This window comes from Melopsittacus undulatus, chromosome 5 (assembly GCF_012275295.1).
Source record: "Melopsittacus undulatus isolate bMelUnd1 chromosome 5, bMelUnd1.mat.Z, whole genome shotgun sequence".
NCBI classification, from domain to species: domain Eukaryota; kingdom Metazoa; phylum Chordata; class Aves; order Psittaciformes; family Psittaculidae; genus Melopsittacus; species Melopsittacus undulatus.
This window is the reverse complement of record NC_047531.1, coordinates 21697906-21711964: the sequence shown is the minus strand read 5'-3', so window position 1 is coordinate 21711964 and position 14059 is coordinate 21697906. Positions and strand designations below refer to the sequence as shown.

The following is a 14059-nucleotide window of genomic DNA, read 5'->3' as shown; positions in this document are numbered from 1 at the left end:
AATTAGTAGAACTTTATTTCTCTCTTGCAGTGTCAACATGTTAAAGATAGTAAGTGCTGCTTCTAAATTTCTGTATAGCTCAGAAGGAAGAAAACATTCAATAAAAGTCTTTTTAAAGAGTAGCTGACTCTGATAGGTATGGCATGAGAGCTTTTTTGCTATTGATTCAACTGAATCACTGAAGGAGGCAAGTTCAAACAAGATAATAAAGGAAGAAGTTCAGCCATGCTGTAGGAGGATACCTATCTACCCACTGTGGTGTGCTTGGATTTTCTCACTGAACCACCTAGTTGAAATAAAACAAGAAAGGACATTTGTTCTTTAATGGTAGCTTGTGTTCTAGTGCCTGTAACTTGCCTTGCTAGAACCCCTGACTTGTGAGCGTGCCTCTTGCCTCTTCAAGATGGCAAGCTCAGAGTTTCAGGTGCCTAAATATGCAGCTAGAACTGAAACACTTTGGTCAGCTAAGACTACCCAGTGTGAAAAGTGAGCCAGTAGTTTGTGAGAAGATTTCACCCAAAGAGGAAGCTCTGCAGAAGCTGTTTTGCATAAGAAAAGCTGGAGGACTGATGTCAAATAGCATAGCAGGGAGGTTTTTCTTGCACTGCTTTTGTCAGCCACTGTGTAGGGGAAGCATTGCTAGAAGGTTTTACACTTACCTGTGTGTTCCTTTCTAAACTTGTGTTGAGAGGAAGAGAATAATCCCGAAGTGTAGGAGAAAAATATAGCCCGTTTTCCATAGTGCTGTTGTTGGTGTGAATGGTTGTCTTGCATGTGCTGTCAGGACAAGAAGACCTTGAAAGGAAATAGGTGAATATCAGTGAGATGAATAATGGCTAAATTTCGGGCTTGCAGTTCATTGGGTGGTCTCAAAAATTCCTGTTTGGTTGCCTAGGTATCTTGAGAGCTGGGGAAAGGGCTTCATTTGTTCATATGTGTATACATAAAGAACAGTTTCTAATCACCCAGTAAATGGCACGCTCCCTTAGCAGAGATGAAGCAAGAACGAGTATTCCACTTGATGGGGAAAAAGATGATTGAATTGGGGACTGAATTGCTATTCGGTCATCGAGGAGTCCTTTCAAGAAAGTTCAGAACCTGCTCTTGCTGGACCATAAGGAGCCAGGTCAGACTCCTTGTTTCTTCTAGCTCCAGGAATTTTCTTGGCAGCACTCTGGGCAGGCAGAGTGAACTCCAGATCAAGACAGTCTCCTGGCAGATAAGAGAACAGAAATACTTTCTAATCTCTGCTCTTTATGAGGGCTTAGAAAGCTGCATCTCCCAGTTTGCCTGAAAGAAATGCACTGTCATAGCTGAGATTTTCAGTATGTGATTTATCTCCTGAGGGCCTCTTGCATGCCTTTGATGTAGCTGGAGGAGAGGGATTTGATTTGTTTCGCATGTTTGGGCCAAGTTCCATCTTAAGTAGAACTTGAGGTTATGAGATATTGCGGTATATGTATAATGGAACACAGTAATTGTCTGAACAGCTTCTTTTGCCAATGGCTCTACAACTAGGAGTTGAATTTCCTTCTGTTCCCTGGCAGGTTCTGCTGACCTTCTCTTTTTCACATGCACGTGTACCACCCCCTGTAATCTTCAATAATCTTTGCAGTGCTCTGCATTTCATCTCTGAATGACAGAGACTCTCATCTCCCTGCCAAGTTTGTTTAAAATTCACCTAAGGTTCAGCAAGCACAGGCAAAGAAGCTCTGCCTTGTTACCTTGTCTCATTTCTTTAGGAAGCTGAACTTATTTATTTAAATAAATAAATGCAAGGTTGAAAAAAAACAAGCTCTAACATAATTGGAAACGCCGTGATTCAAGTTGCCTTGATGCTTGTCAGGAATTGATCTAGATCAGCACCTTTTCTTACTGTTGGATGCAGTGAGAGGAAGTACGTACAGATTCTTATGCTTCAGTTCCTTATCTGTATAACAGCAAGTCACAGTCAGTCCTCCATCAGAAGTTTCAGGATTACTATATTGTGTATCATGGGATGTGGTTCTTCTGTGAATACACAGATGTACAGGATGGTGACTTTTCCACATGGATGAGCTTGATCTTCTTGGAGTCCAAGATATTTGGCTAGTTCCCAGGATGTATATACTTTATCATATGTTGCTGATGAAGATGCTGGCCAGCTGAGCAGCCAGCCTTGTCTTTACTCTGTTGACGTGTGTGTTTTGTGATTTTTATCACTCACACTAAACAAGAGGTTGAACACATGCAGCTTTTAATGACAGTTGTTCAGCTGAGTTTGTTTGCTGTTGGCAACCAGTTGTAAGATTTTCTTAATGTTAACTGAATAACTGGAATTCCTGGGCATGTTCAAAGAGGTTGGGATTAAATCCAGAAACAAGTCAGCATGAGTAAACTTCACTGAAGAACTGTCTTGCTCCAATATCAGAAACATCATTTACTGAGAACGGGATGAGATTTTCTAAAATGTCACTTGGTGGAAAAGAAATCACTTGGTGCGTCTGTGTAGAAGTCTATCCTTTAACTGAAACTTGCAGTTAGCTATTTTTAAGAGCATTCCCATAGCTAAGCATTCCCAAAGATAAGAGACATGTTTTCAAACCCCAGCAGGCCTTCAGCAAGCTTACAACTTTGGTTTGTATTTAGGGCCAGCTGATGTACTGTCAGAAAAAACACTGGTATTTTGCACATAAAACATTTGAGAACCAAGCCCAGAGCTCAGCATCAGGGTACTGGCATACCCCTGACTGATGCTGTAGTCAGACAAATATTTTCTCAGAGGCCGGCATTAGCCAATCAGCATCTCCACTTTATCCTGTCCCTTCAGTTTTGCTGCTGCAGTTGTTCCTTCAGCAGTTTGGTTGTCTGAGCTTGTAATGCCTTGGTAAGGTTATTTTTTAACCTGAATCTGCTCTGCAGGCTGGCTTACTGCACAAGTCAACAAATAGTTAAGCCAGGTTGTCAGAGGCAGGACAGAATGAAAACAGGTGCTGGGTTCACTTAAGCACACAGTGCCACTAGACAGCTCCTGGTCAGGCTGGCTGAGGTGTTAGTGAGCTGCCAGGTCGCATTCAGGTTGCAGGTCTCAGAGCAAGGGATCCCTTCTGCTGTACTTATTTAGAGCTGTCCACACCACATGTAAAACCTGGAAACACTGAAGCAGAATAGAGGAGTTCAGCTTCATCTGCCATTTCAGCTTACTCACACATCCAAGTTCCTTGACTTGACCCTCAGAAAGCGGAAGACAGGGTCCTGGTTTTGAATTATGCATTGTAGCAAAACCATAGAGTACTTTTGTTGCCTGTTTTTGACTAAATATTTTGTTGCTGAATCTCTTGGACTGTTTGCGGTGTGTTCTTGTTTTAACAAGGTATTTACCTTGCAGCTTGGGAGCTGCGTCTGTAGCTGATGTTTGCTCAGGTCAGGGGGCTCTGTTGGGTTTTAGGGGGATTTTGGTCCAAGGAGCCCACAGAAGCCACACTTTTGTCCACTCCATGTTTTTCTTGCCCAGCCTGCAGCTGTGATCTCCAGTTCACTGGCTGATCACTAGTAGTGGACAACTTCAAGGCATGAATTGCTGAAGTCCCTTCATACTTTCACACTTCCCATGCAAACGTTCTTTTTATAGAAGTGTATTTTAAGCAAAGCTAGAAAGCAAAACAACTCACTTGAAAACAAAGGCTATAAGCCAGGATGCAGTGTTGCATTTGGGAAAATTGGAGCTTTTGCCATCATGTGCTGAACTATGCCAGCACCCAGACAACTTGCCTCCAGCCTCTCTTGGATGCAAGGCGCCTGAGTTGCATCCAAGGATCCTTGCATCCAAGGATGCAAGGAGCCTGAGTTGTCCCTCCTCTCCTTGAAGGAAGGAAGCAAATGTGGTCAGGATTGATCTCCAGCCTAATAAAATCAAGCAGACCTCACATGTGCTGTGAAATGGGTCAGAAGGAGGTGAGCCAAAGGACTGTAGTGAAGAAGCAGTGCTTTCTTGGAGTGCTTCACTTTTAGTGGGTTAGCAGTGAGAATAAGAAGACTGAGCACAAAGTTGTGTGTTCAGTGTCCTGTGCAGTCCCCTTGGAGTACCATCAAAGTCAAATCACAGCACTCTGCCACCTTCAGCGAGAACTTCTGGACAATATGGGTGGAAGAAGGTCTCTTAAAACTGAGAGATGGAAACCATGAAGTGTTTGAAATCACACTTCCCAGGGTCTTTCACACAGTCATAATCTTGCTGATGTTCTGACCCTGGTATATTTATAAATATGTACATAATAACATGATGCAGATCAAATAACAATGTGTGTGGCTCTAGTTGTGTATAAAGACTGCAACTGCTCTCCTATTCCTTGTAGCAGTGAAATCCTGTAAATGTGGATGATTCCGAAAATTTGCCAAAAACTTGTCTTGCTGTGGTTTGTTTGGACAAGACAGAGCTATTGACGTAGTAGAGCAAGTTTTTTGCTGTTGCTGAAACCTTTTTGGCAGCCATCTTGTATCTTCAATTACTTATGAGCGATCTGGAGGAAAAAGGCATTTTTGTAGAATCTGAGACAGCAAAAGCACAAATTCTGAGTTCCCATGAAATCCACCCTTGTTTGTCAAGAGACTCTCAGTGTGTGTGACACCAGGACTGTGCTCTTGATTTAGAGCCAACTCAAGAACTGGGTTGAGACGGGCTAATTATATCCTATTCTTGGGGGTGGGGTGGTTAACAGCAGCAGAGTTGACAAGGTGGCATTTTTGCATCTTCAGTTTGCTGCTTTTATTACTTCAACTTTTATTAAGGTTGTAAAAACACTACTGCTTCTCTCCCCATTCCTTACAGTTCTTAAACAAATATTCTGAGTTATAACATAAATTTGTAATCCTCTTCCATTCCGTTTACTTCTTGCAGTTCTTGTGTGATTGGTGAAAATAAGCCTACACTGCAGGGATACAAGAGGAGCAACAGCCTGAGGTAGGGCTTGGCGCTGAAGTTTGTTTTACAATACAATTGCAGGGAAGGTTGAGACTCTCAATCAGCCAGGTTCTTCCACTCATCCTCAGGGAGAGTCTGTGAAGTCTGAGGGCTGAGACCACCCGTGTATGACCCCTTTTAAAATGGGGTGGGGGGCTAAAGCACTATTTTTTTTTGCCACATTTAGGTTTTTCCTTTTCTCCTTTCACATCCATGTATTTCAAAACCTTGTTGTGGTAAAGCTCAGGAATGTTTCCTTATGAGCCAAAAGAATGCTGGTTCCTGTGTCCTGTTAATTAAAAAATGAAGAAAGGAACAGCAGACTTAATGTGGTGCTTAGTGCTTTTCCCACTGCGATGTTGTTGTGATGACAAAGCCGGCATAAGTGACAGGATTAATTCCATATGTTACAGATGGATACATTTTTCCAAAATATTTTTGTGACTAGAGTTACGTATGCAAGCAGTAAAGTCAAGCCATATGTTGTGATCAAAAGCTGAGCTGGTGTTAAATTATATTTGTGAATGTAATTGCAACTTGCAGTATAATTGCAGTTTGCAGTTGTCACTGAACAGACTTCTGTGTTGTAGTGAATGGGTAATATGTGACTGTGAATGTTTTAAACTTTGCACTGTAAAACTGTTGTGCTTTTTGGTCTTAACTCCGTGAAATGTGTGGTAAGTTTTGCCTTACCTTCAGTGGGGCCAAGGTAAGACACCAGGATTTATTATCTGAAAGTTACTGTTTGGTGTAATGGAATGCAAGAAGAAATTAATTACTCTTATTGAAAGCTTTTAACAGTTGGATGTGCTTTGTACGGTCCTGTTTTAAATCTCACCAGGTTAAGTAAAAAGTAAATAAACTAGTCATTCTAGCTCAAAATCTGACATACTTCAGGAAAGCTTGGCTGCTTGCTTGCTGACTCATTAATGCTGACTTTCATTTGGAAAGCACTTGAACGATGGTGGATTCACATCCTGTCTAACTTTTTGACTTAATGTTGCTCAAGAATTCCTGATTCTCCCAATGATCATCCTAATTCAACTTTGAATTAATATAGCTGCCTAAAGACAGTTTAGAGTTGAGCTTTCCCTGATTCTTAACTCTTCTGCATTAATTCTGCCTTTTTGACATGGATGACATAGGCTGAATGACTGGGACTGTTTGAGTTCTATGCATGGGTTTTAAAGCCTGCCTGTTAGTTAAAAATAAGAAAGATTTTGTTAGCCAAAGACCTGCCTCGTGTACTTCTAGTGATAATATTTAATATTAATCCCAAGTCAGTCCTTGGGAATCTTTTCAATTACTTTCCAGCACTTTAGAGAGCAAAACTAGGCAGATGCTTTGCATTGTTTTGGCTTTGATTTCTGATGTATGTAAAGCCAACATACCCATTAACTTTATGTTGGGTGTGTGTATTGTGGGTATTCCAGAGAATAAAATACTCGAGCAGACTCTCCTAGAATGGATGTGTGTATTCTTGTGAGAACTGATTAACTTTGTCAGTCTCCTGGCAGACTAATGCTTACTGGTAGTTGAGTCAAGTATGCCATCTTATAAATGGCAATGGTGTTATAATAATCAGTGCACATTTTGGCTTCCAACACAGAAATATACTACTGTAGCAGTGTTAGAGATAAACTCCTTCTTTTTATTCTAGAATCAGATTTTGTTTTTTAATGCCATGCCGGGTATAAATATTATCTTCTAAAATAGCCATGTAATAGTTTTTAATATGTTATTTCTCACACTTACCCAGCTAGGAGAAAAACAGTTGTAAAACCACAGATGTTTTGAACTGTTCACACTGCTTAAATTATTTACGTGCTTGAATATTATATGTAGGTTCAAATTGAGCAAACTCACAAGGGGAAAGATGTATTAAAGCATTTCATTATAATTCCCAGCCTCTTTTTGAATTTGTTTCATACAGGCTGCTGCAGATCCAATGTCTTCCTCTGATGCACCAGAAGATGGCCCAAAGGAAACAGCAAGTGTATCGCAGAATATCAGTATGTTTCTGGTTTGACTGGGGAGGGTGTATCACATTTGAAGTTTATTAAGCTAAACGTCCATGCCTTTTCCTTCCCTAATAAGGATGTGGTTGTTGGCACACAAGGGAGATGTGAATGAGGTCATATCTGACTTAATCTGTTCTTGATTTGTGGAAAAGCCCAGTTGCATAAGCCAAATTTGGAAAGAGCAGTGACATATCGATTGCCAGTTTGCTGCTCCCATGCTCTCAAAAGAAAGTAAATGGTTTGTGATTTAGATCTATTTGGCTATTGTTTTAAGCTCAGTTTTTGCTCTCTAAGGCAGAGATGTGTAAGTATGTATTTGCTTAAAAATTCTGGCATTTAGTGTTGTGATGTTGAATAACTTGTTCCAAGTGGAATACTTTCCCCTTGCTAGCATGATAATATTTTGATATGAAACCCAAGCCTGCAGGAATAGAAGTATTATTCCAGCCAAAACTGTCTTGTGAAGCTCAGAAAGAGTATCAGTCCTTACCTTTTAGTGGTAGGGATCAGATAATGACAGTCCTTTCTCTGGAGGAGAAAACCCAAAAGGTTCTTAAGATTTGCTTTATGTTTTGTGATACACTGTTATGTTAATGAACATGGTGCTCATTATAAACAATAGGAACATTTAGATTGTGCTTTCTGGCAAATAATAAGCTCTGAACCACCTTCGGGTGAATTAGTTGGTAACAGCAACATAGCTGTAATGTTGAAGTTGCTCAATAATCCCTAAGGACTGCAGCTTTCAGAAATAACAATCATGGGAGCAAACAGAGCCTTGACTTAAAGCTATGGGAAAACCATTCAGACCTAGAGAAGCAGATTAATTTTTTATGTTGCTTTTTACTCCAGATATGGAAGTTGGTTTAATAAAACCCATAGCTGCTCCTGAGAATGTTTTCCTTGATTATGTCCTTAAATGATAACATCTGGTACTGCACTGATACAGCAGTTTTGAAACATTATTCAGTCCAGTTCTGAATATATGCATGAGGTGAAGCCCTGAAAATTAATAGAGATTAAATCCTTTAAGGGTTACTGAATACATAGAAACCCCTTTCAACTGGCAGAATCTGAGCTATAAATGGCCTTAGGCTAGGAGGGTATTTGGAGAAGGTGTTGTGCACACTTCCATTACTTACATTCTTCCTTAGGTGTCTACTTTTGACCACTGTGGGGGGAGGATATTTGCTTAGGTAGATTTTGTTTGAGCTGCTATGGCTACTTTTATGATTATGTGACTGAGAGCTACAAATGCAAAAGCTCTACCTCTTCTTGCTTTTACCATGTTTTCCCCAACCCTTCCTTAGGAACATGGTCTTAGGTCAGACTATACTGACTGTAATACACCATGTTCTTGGTTATTGATGATGAAGTAGTAGCCTACTAAAATGCTAACTAAGAAGGGTGTTGGAGGGTGGCTTCTGTTTTGTGGTTTTTGTTTGGGTTTGTGTTGGTTTTGACATGAAATCTTGAGATGAGTATTTGTGGGACAGATCTGGGGCCAGAGCCACACAGTTAAACCTGATGCATTAAATGAGTGTATGGTAGGAGGCTGTAATTTATGTGCATCTTTGACATCCTGCCTTCAAACTGTTCACTAACCTTTATTTTTTTCCCTGGGATTATGATCTTATTCCAGGCTTCTGGACTACTTGAGACCTCTGCTAACTTGTGCAGCAGCTTGCCAGAGAGAGAGAGTTGGTTGGAACAAAACTCTTGATGGCTTTTTTTTTTTTTTCTCCCCAAGATTCATTACAGCTTAAAGATGATTTACTCAAAGTTACTGTATTTCCCACTGATGTAGAACTGAAGCTTTTCTATCTCAGTTAATGAGGCTTTCTGGCATTTAACAAGCAATTGTAATGGACCTGATAGCTCTTCCTATTTGCCATGGCAAGCTAGACATAAATGGGCTAAACTCCTGTTGTGCTATTCTGTTGTAAATAGTTCATTGTTGAAAGCAGGGAAGAATTATTGGTTTCCTGACCTGAATACCTCTTAAGGTTTAATTTTCAATTGTATACTGATCCATGGTGTGTTAATCACAGAAAAGGCTAAGACTGGTACTGTAGGTATCCTATACGTGCCAATATGTGCAGGTGACTTTACCAGCACATTCACACCAGTGTACTTGTATTGCTATTTTATACAGATAAAATCCCAAAAGGGAATGCTTTTGTTCTAGAATTTAAAAAATGCTCTTTTTTCTTTTTTTTTTTCTTCAATTTAGTGTATACTTTTTCTAAGTATTCTTTGCTTCTCTGTCCACCTCACCTGCCACACAGCTTCTCTCTTTCCCTTACTGAACTGCGTGGACAACCTGTCCCAGTGTCCACAGGGTAGGAAACCTGGACTGAGACCCATGCTTGGAGGCAGCCTCTCCAGTGGTGGCACTCTCAATGATGTAGCCTCAGAATTGAATGTAAGATTACAGTGGTAAATCAATGGCCTTTTAGCTCTGCTCTGCTGTTTAGTGGTGACATTTTTTTTCTGTTTTACTTACTTGCACTTTATAGTCAAGTGTGCTTTTCTTTTCTGCTTTTCTGTACGTTTATAGCTGATGCAGATGCATTTAAAATTCTCCTCGAGATGAAGATTAAGAAGAGACAGAAAAAGCCTACTTTACCAAGCACTGTGACTGAGCTTGACGCTGAGGATGGTTCTAAAGTATATGTGGTTGGAACAGCCCACTTTAGTGACAGCAGCAAAAAGGATGTAGTGAAGGTAAATACTAGGTGGGAGCCCTTTGGCAGGATGTTTATAATGTTGTCAATTTAGCATTAGGTAGAAGGCAGTCCAGCTTTGACTTGGTTCTGAGCTGTAACATCCAGACTCTGTTCTCTCTTATTAGCTGCTAGGAGGCAGACACATTATCTTAATTTTTTTGATGCAATACATTGCTTTCCTGTCTCAAATATTTTTATTTGTCCTTAAATAATGCAGTTACAGTGCCAGTGTTAGAAGTAGAAGTCTAGCTAGGGAATTTACATTGCCTGTCGCAGTACAGCATCACATCACTTTGACAGTGCATACTGTGGTTGTTGTATACTTGCTGTGATGGGGACATGCTGTGAGAAAATGCAAAGCCTAGCACACAGACTGCAGTTTACAGCTTTTCTCTGGTTGGGTGTGTAATACTAAGCTGTAAAACCATGCCATCACAAATTTGGATTCCATTCTCAAGATGCAAATAGTTCTGAAGCTCTAGTGAAAGTAGGAACTATTTCATACTCTACCTCATGCAAAGTCTGCAGTCTAGAGTGGCTTTATTTTCCAGGAGCTAGAGGGGGAGGAATCTGGGGCCGGAATCATTAACCCTAGTTCTTACAAAGCTTATTCTAACTCAAATCGCAAATAATTGCAGAGTATGGTCAAAGGAATTTCGTGAATGTAAAATGTTTAACATCAAGGTTTTTTTCTCTCCTCCCCTGCATAATGTATTTTACCCCTGGCTGTCCCAAAGCATCCAGAATATAAAGCATTTCACTGTTATCCCCCATAAATATATCTCAGTACATAGTTATTTGGAGAACTCTTATTTACTCCTTCACTGTTCTTTTCATTGAAAATGATTACTGGAATGTGCTTTTTATTAAGTCCCTTTTCTCACGGAAGTATTGATATTGGCCGCAATTCTTTTAATCCTTCCTAAACTAGTGTAAATAAATTCATCTTTTTCAGACAATACAAGACGTGCAGCCTGATGTAGTTGTGGTGGAACTGTGCCAGTACAGAGTTTCGATGTTAAAGATGGATGAGAAGACATTACTAAAAGAAGCCAAAGAAATAAATCTGGAAAAACTTCAACAAGCTATAAAGCAGGTATGAGTCCTAAAGAGAGAGCTAATGGTTTCTGTTAAGAGTAATTTGTCAAGCTGCAACCAAAACCAGTGTTACCATTAGCTGGAAACCTAATACTGCTGACCTAGGTGAGAGTACCATTACAGTGGCAAAGTTAGGTTTAGCATTTTTCTTTTCAGGAGGAATATTGAGGGCTTCTGTGCCACAGTGGGGTGGTTTGGACAGTTGTTGACCCCATCAGGAATCCTCCTGGGTTTAACAGCTGCTCCGTTTGCAGGATGCAAGTCTAATTTCATAATTGTAATGCTCTGCTAATATATTAAGTATTATTATTCTTACATTCTCCATCTGTATCACAGCTGTTTAGGGATCACTTAATTTTAGTATTGTCTGTTGTGATCTGTTTAGCTGCTTTCCTTTGTCATCCTAGTGTGTTGTTCTTTTTAATTCTCATCCACTTGTCTTCTGGGGGTAGTTTCTAATTGATAGTAGTCCTTGAGGGAGGCTTCTGAAAAATCTGGGCTGAAAGTGGGATTCTGTTCTTATTATAAGCTACCCTGGCAGTTTGGTGCCATCTGGGATGTGTGTGCAAAACAAGTGTCCTGCATTTTTTCAGTTTCACTTAGTTAGCTTGTATTTAAGTAATTTTAAGCTAGGCACAGTGAAACAGCGCAAGGGTGACTTAAAAATGACAGGACATTTGATTAGAATGGCAGTATGTGATCGACAGTAAAGAGAGGTAGAAGTGTCCGGCTGAACGAACAGATTAATAGATTGTTATTCGGCTGTATGGTAATTATATATTGGAATTGTTTTATTGATGTAATTGGGGAATTTGTAGGATTGCACCCCTCATAAAGAGTATCATCTGCATCCATGCAGTAGCACTTATAGTGGCTGGGGGATAGTCTACTATGTGTAGTGTCTTAATGCAGGCTCTCTGACTCACAGGCAGTAATGTGTCTTTCCTGTTTCCTTTATGTCCTGTTAAAGGAAAGGACATTGCAAAACACTTGCATATTGCATGAATTACTGCATCTGTTTATTTTGGGTAAGATGAATTGTTGCGATGCATGTAGCCAAAAGAATGAATGCTCACAATGACCAGAGCAGCATAGCTGGGAATCTTCTGACCTCATCAACAGGCGCAGAAGCCTTTTTTTAATATCAAAGCTAAATGCAACAGTTTTTGCTGTGCTTCTTTGTTAAAAGCAAAAGGACAATGAAAATCAAACAGCAGACTTTGTGGCGTAAATTTGTGTTGGCAGCTTTGTAATTATCACTTCCTGCTAGGGTTTGAAGTGATCTTCTGTGCGTACTGTAGGCTTTAGACTGTGTTGGCTTCAAAGCCAGAGAATAACACAAAGATCCTTCCTGTTGTTACAGCTTAAGATTAACTTTTGTTACCATATATAATGCAAATAATAAAATTTGGTCATTGCATCTTTTAAATAATATATTTCTCCATCTATAGTCTCAACCCAACTGTACTGCTTTGATTCAGTAGCAGTATGGGTTATATACGGAGAACCAGGAAAGAGTCCAACTGTCTCATGTTAAATGATAGTATCTGGTAAAAATCAAGCCAGCTGGTAGGTTGCTTACTCATGTTTCAGTTGTCTTCTCATTGAAATATGCATTTGGGCCCAAAAGCTACACCAAAAGTCAAAATTACTTGCAGCTTTCATCCTTGAGTATCAAATGAGGAAAGCTGTGACTTAAGCAGTAAAATTGCATTTCATCGGTCTTAATTGAAGCTGGAAACTGAGCAGAATATTAACATGAGACTATTATGCACTCACAATGGGTCACTGGTACTCACAGCTTACCAAGCAAATGTTGCAAGTTAAAACAGCCTTCTTCCTCCAGACCCTCCTTGAATTTCAAAACCCTTACAGTTGTTTGCAGAGAACTACCTGTTTGCTTTCCATTATGCAAAGCAACACAGTGCAGGCTGCTATCTGGCACAAATGTGGATTACCTGAATATACAGAGTAACCAAACTGGTGAGACAGTTTTTGTGTTATCTTCTCCCCTGTCTTACTGTTTCCATTGTCCCTTCAGTGGCCATACCACAGCCCCATGTTAGTCTGAACAGGGCTTGCATTTTAGCTGCATTGTGTCCCTCTGTGGCTGTGTGATTGCTAGTCCTGACATAGAAGGAGTTGAGAAACTTTGTTCTGGGGCAGAAGAGAAAGTGGCCTGGTGGCAGCAAAATCTTAGCTTAACCTCATTTTTTTAACCTACTCTTTTAGGCTGAAGTTACCTGTGCAGGAATTTGTCATATTGTATGTAACTTTTTTAATGCTTCTGGCCAGTTAAAAAGGTCTCAATCTGCACAGTGTAATACAGCCTTCTTTGTTTAAATAACCTGCAGAATTGTCTTATTTAGTAAGATGGATATGGTGTGAATCAGTAGATGACTGGTACATTCATGTGTGCAGGAGCAGGTTGCTGTCACTTGTTACTTCACTTGCACTTTAAAGTCAAACCTCCAGTGCACTTGAAGCAGTAGAAAACCAGTTCAGGCTCCAGGTGGCAAGGCTGTGTTTGCATAGGACTGTGTCCAGGGGAATTAGGGCTTTTAAAAGAAATCCAGAGGACAGTTTGTTTCTGCCCACAGTTGTGCAGTTAGTGCTGGATCTATGACGTGTTATACAGTTAAAGAGTAGCCCCAAGGCCTCCTTCCTTGGCTGTGTTCCCATAGGTAGTATAAGCATTTCTGTGCTGAGTCTGCTTCAGAAGGCTTCTGGCAGCTGCCAATAACAGATGAAAGGCATTAGAACCTGCAGTTGTACTTCGCCTGGGTATTCCTCTCTCTTCCTGTCCTTTTCACTCTGTGCTAGTCATGGTGTCTGATAGATTGTGTCTTCCTCAGACATCTTTTCCCAAGCCTCATGAATATTTAATATGTTTAATCTCATATGTTTGGTATTTCTTTGTGTGTTTTCTAGTTCAGGTATCTTGTTTTCAAGGCAGCTGTTCACTAAAGGTTGTACAGCAGCCCATTGATACTGAGATTTTTATTTTGTTTCTTTATTGGTAATCCCTCTTTTGTTCTTGCCTTCTGACTGCTATTGAACACTGGGCTGATAAAACTGGTATTTCACATTCTCTCTCTTGTGTACTGATAGCTCTGTATCCCTCTGCCTGTGTAGTTAAGTTTTTTCTTAGTTGTGCATTGCTTTGGTTTATGGCTGTTGCATCTAGCTTGTGAAATTATTGCCAGCCACTGAGATTTAATGTTCTTTTGTAACCACCTTTCCTTTATCTGACATGGAATAATCTGATATCA

General features: G+C 40.1%; 1 protein-coding gene across 1 annotated transcript in view; it reads left to right on the top strand.

The window, feature by feature from the left end:
* The window catches only part of TRABD (TraB domain containing), a 35682-nt gene that overhangs the window by 6577 nt on the left and 15046 nt on the right, over positions 1–14059 (top strand). Inside the window, exons 2-5 of the mRNA XM_034063004.1 lie at positions 4877–4939; positions 6873–6951; positions 9521–9687; positions 10645–10785. Of these exons, the coding sequence (XP_033918895.1) occupies positions 6888–6951; positions 9521–9687; positions 10645–10785 (372 nt within the window). The 5' untranslated portion in view covers positions 4877–4939; positions 6873–6887. The remainder of the gene's footprint in view (positions 1–4876; positions 4940–6872; positions 6952–9520; positions 9688–10644; positions 10786–14059) is intronic.